Source organism: Pundamilia nyererei, unplaced genomic scaffold, assembly GCF_000239375.1.
Source record: "Pundamilia nyererei isolate P.nyererei 1_Seehausen unplaced genomic scaffold, PunNye1.0 scaffold02338, whole genome shotgun sequence".
In the NCBI taxonomy this organism is placed as follows: Eukaryota; Metazoa; Chordata; class Actinopteri; order Cichliformes; family Cichlidae; genus Pundamilia; species Pundamilia nyererei.
In genome coordinates, this window is record NW_005189739.1 from 4,529 (window position 1) to 6,609 (window position 2,081).

General features: G+C 35.9%; 1 gene segment (V, D, J or C); it reads left to right on the top strand.

Moving 5' to 3' along the window:
• The first annotated feature begins 1,367 nt into the window (after positions 1-1,367).
• LOC102195966 (Ig lambda chain V-III region LOI-like) lies at positions 1,368-1,834 on the top strand. The segment is given in 2 exon segments: positions 1,368-1,422; positions 1,506-1,834. Coding segments are annotated over 2 exon segments (372 nt in total).
• The last annotated feature ends 247 nt before the right edge of the window (positions 1,835-2,081 follow it).

Consider the following 2,081-nt stretch of genomic DNA (forward strand, 5'->3'; position numbering starts at 1 on the left):
GATCAGAATGTGCATTTAAAATCTGCTTCTTTACTGCTTGTGCTGTTTGCTCATTACAGTCTTTACATGTTAGAAATCAGAATAAAGCAAAAGGTTTAAGTCATGTATTCATCTGCAGATTGTTAACAAGTATTTTCAGGAATTCATGTTTTGCAATAAATTAATAAAAGCATTGGTTAAAATAAATGTCTTTTCTTGTCAATAAATAATAAATTGTGTCACTGTTTTGTTAGTAACATAAATTTAAAACGATTAAAATGAACTCTTAAATTTTAGAGAGGGGCACATATAGGAGAAAAAAAACACTCATAAGCACACCACTTTTTAAATGTCTTCTTCTCATAATAAAAACATAAGTATATTCTGAAATACACGCTATGTAATATTTGAACACTAGAGAGCATCATTTAACATTACTTCCTGAGCATGAGAGAGGGCAAGTGTCACTGGTTTAAAATGTTGGTTGTAAACTTGCAAATGAATCTTCACACTCGGTTAGTGAAGCATCACCTCTCTGTGCTTCTGTTTCTTCAGGATGCACCTGCAGGTCTTAGTAACTCATTTATAACCTCAAGTAAATGATGTATCAGCTCTCTGTAAAATAAAATGGAACTGCTGTTTTCAATGGAAATGTTTCAGATCATATCATTTGATCATTCAGAGACAGCTGAATACTGTTAGACCATGACACATGAAGGCAATCCATTTCTTCCACTTTTATGAAAAGGCGTCTCCTTCAAACATTTGCAAGAAAGTTATCTTCTCATAAAAATTTCCCTTTATATACCAGTTGTGCTATTTTTTTTTTTGCAACCTACAATGAGCAATACTTTAATTACTCCAAGATACAGCACCGAGGCATCTACAGGGATTTCACAGCCTAGTTTTTTTCTTAGTGTTAGACATGCACTGTCCCAGTATATTTGAATTTTATTGCCTACCCAAAGATTTTGTGAGTAGGTGGCATCCATGTGACCACACTGTTTCCTGCTTTTGTCACCCACATTCCTTGCTTTTAAGGCCTAAGAAACACACAAATTCAATTTTCCCCAAGTAAGTTCTCTTCAATTTGTTGAGCTTGTGTGTCACCCACATAGATGATCAATCCTCCTTTGCTATTTGTATGCCTAGTTCTTTTCCCCCCATTTTGTTTTAATGTAAGTATTATTCCCTTTGTGCTTCTGGAGGCCTTAGTATTATTTTCTCATTATTCTGATTATACACTTCAATCAAAATATATACATTATGTTGCTAATAAAGAAACAAATTAAGACAAAAGAAAAAAAGGAGAGGAGGAGAAACAGCTCCTCCTCCTGATAGTTCTATTAAATGGCTTCTCCAGCACCTTTTCTCCAAATCAGTTCGTACTTCACACTGACATGATGCTGGTGACTCTCTGTGCTCTCATCTCTGCTCTAACATGTAAACACTTTGATTTATATTGCACAAATGTATACTGATGTCAATATGTTTCTCATTACTTCATATCTTCTTGTTGTTTGCAGGTGTGAGTGGTGTGACGGTGCTGACACAGAAACCTGTTTTATCAGTGAGGAAAGGAGAGACAGCCACCATGGACTGTAACCTGGGGACTGTTACTGGCAGTGCTGCTCGGTGGTATAAACAGATTCCAGGTGGAGTTCCTCAGTTTGTGCTGAGGTTTTATCATAGCTCTAGTTCTCCAACCTATGGCTCTGGGTTCTCTGCTCCAAAATTCACATCCACTCATCAGTCAAGATCAGATTATCGTTTGATCATCAACAATGTGGAGGAGGGAGACTCTGCAGTCTATTACTGTCAGACATGGGACAGCTCTGCTGCTGTATCACAGTGATTTACACTGTGACAAAAACCTCCCTACTGATACTTCTGCTTTTTGATGCTCTTTTTTTCACATGCTGACAAAAGACCCATTCAACAGACTCAGTGTAAACCCACCACCTTCAAATAGTGTGTTTATTGTTATTTTTTATTTTAATGTTCATCAATGAAAACTCAACAACTTCAGACAGTCTATTAATAAACACTGAATTTCTCTTTTTGATACATTTTAACTATCATCACTGAAAGTATATAATATC